The 2116-nt window shown below is 42.4% G+C and overlaps 1 protein-coding gene across 1 annotated transcript; it reads right to left on the minus strand.

Annotated features, from left to right (window-relative positions):
• Window positions 1-419: 419 nt before the first annotated feature.
• Window positions 420-1859, minus strand: LOC122747255 (60S ribosomal protein L4-like). Its single transcript, XM_043993386.1, is given in 2 exon segments — window positions 420-843; window positions 845-1859. Coding segments are annotated over 2 exon segments (1404 nt in total). The 5' UTR covers window positions 1825-1859.
• Window positions 1860-2116: the final 257 nt, after the last annotated feature.

Genomic DNA, 2116 nt, shown 5'->3' on the forward strand with positions numbered 1-2116 from the left:
CACATATGCATATATGTATATGTGTATTTACACAGAGACAGATACACAGACCTATATGTATGTGCATGTATATGTATATTTATATGTGTGTATGTAAATCTTTGTATCTATCTATTGAAAACTGCGATTTACTGAGAACTGACTGATCCCCACCCACTCCCCCTTTCAAGGCCAATGAATTCCTTGGGGCTAAACAATCTTTATCAATTCCAGACTCTTGATTGACTTATGGACCTCCTCACAAGCAAACTACCCCCTCCCAATGATTCCCCACCTTACTCCCAGGACTTTATGTTATTATGTAAAAGGATCCTCCTACATTAAGTAGTTTCTATTTAGCATTAAGTAGTTTCTTTCTATACTTAACTCAAGAGCAGTACTATAGTTCCTTTTGTTAAAGGTTCATTTACATTAAGTACTTAAGTGGTTTCTGTAACTGAATCAGAAGCAGTTTTTTTTTTTCCCCAAAGCCACTTTGAGTATTTATTCTTTAGAAATTCACAATATTGACATAATGGATTGTGGCCCAATGGATAAATTGATATGCTGAGTTTATGCAGCAGGCTGCAGGTTTTTTTTTGTGTGGCAGATTTCTTTTCAGCTGCAGGCTTCTTTTCCCCAGGTTTCTTTGCTGCTGGAAGCTTCTTTCCTGGTTTCTTCTGTCCTGGAGCCTTCTTTGCTCCTGCAAGCTTCTTCTTACCTACAAGCTTCTTCTTCTCTTCTGCCTCTTTTTTGGCCTCCATAATCTTCTTTAGTGCGGCAGCTCTCTTATTTTCTCTGATTCTCCAATTCTTAGCATGGCGGAGAATTGTATTCCGGCACATTGTCTTGGCATATAGGTTGTTTCACCATGATTCTCAAGTTCTTCAGTGGGTTCTTCTTGAGTACTCGTCTATGAATCTTTTTGTGTGGTGCACGGAGGGCTCTCCGAATCTCTGGGCTTTTCAAAATCCTGGTAAGGTCTGTGTTGGTCATCTTGTGCATGGGAAGATTGTAGTGACTCTTCAGGATAGCAGGCCTGCGCCATGTACCATACAGGTCATCCAACTTGCGGAAGGCACTTTCAGTCCAAATACAGAAACAGCCCACATGCCCACCAGGAGCAAGTCTCAGAAGGTTCAATTTACTCACATTAAGTAAAGTTATACCAGGAATGTTTCTGAAGGCCTTGATAATACCATTATCTTCATTATAGATGATACAAGGTCCACGACGCTGGATCCGACGACGGTTTCTCATTTTACCCTTACCAGCTCGCATACGCTGAGAAACATAGACCTTTTTGATGTCATTCCATGCCTTCAGCTTCTTAAGCAGCAAAACTGCTTCCTTGGTCTTCTTATACCCTTCAACTTTATCTTCAACCACTAGGGGAAGTTCTGGGACTTCTTCAATTCGATGACCTTTTGACATGACCAGTGCTGGCAGGGCCGAGGCTGCCAAGGCAGAGCAGATGGCATAACGTTTTTGTGTTGTGTTCACTCTGCGATGCCAACGGCGCCAAGTCTTGGTAGGAGCAAACATGCGACCTCCTCGACACATATTTCCAAAAGCACCCTGGCCAGAGCGGTGAGTGCCTCCACCCCTAACACGAGGAATTTGAGCAACAGCTCTGCCAGTTCCCCAAGATTCAGCACTGGTCTGATGACCTGCTAATTCACTGACAGCATAAGGTTGCTGGTTATTTTTTCTCAAGTTGGTATGAACAAAATTTACAATATCTGGACGAATTGGAGCCTTAAAGACAGCAGGCAAGGTAGCATTTTTGCCAGATACCTCCCCCTTTTCGGAGTACACAGATATCAAGTGACGTACACAAGCCATGGCGGGCACCCGAGAGTAAGAGCCACGCTCCTCTCTGCCCGCCCAATGGCTCCCACAGGAAAAGCAAAAGCAGTTTTTTAATTCCCTGTGTTCTGTTACCCCATAAAAACCCTACCCTTGGTTCTCATTTTTGGGTATTCCTAGTATCTTACTTTGCAATACTACGAGCTATAGTTCCTCTGCCCCTAACGAAGACCTTATTTCTCCTAGATTGATTGTTCCCTTAATTTGCAGGTTAATATTATCTATTTGTTTGTCTATCTATCTATCTATCTATCTATCTATCATCTAT

This window comes from Dromiciops gliroides, chromosome 3 (genome assembly GCF_019393635.1).
Source record: "Dromiciops gliroides isolate mDroGli1 chromosome 3, mDroGli1.pri, whole genome shotgun sequence".
NCBI lineage: Eukaryota > Metazoa > Chordata > Mammalia > Microbiotheria > Microbiotheriidae > Dromiciops > Dromiciops gliroides.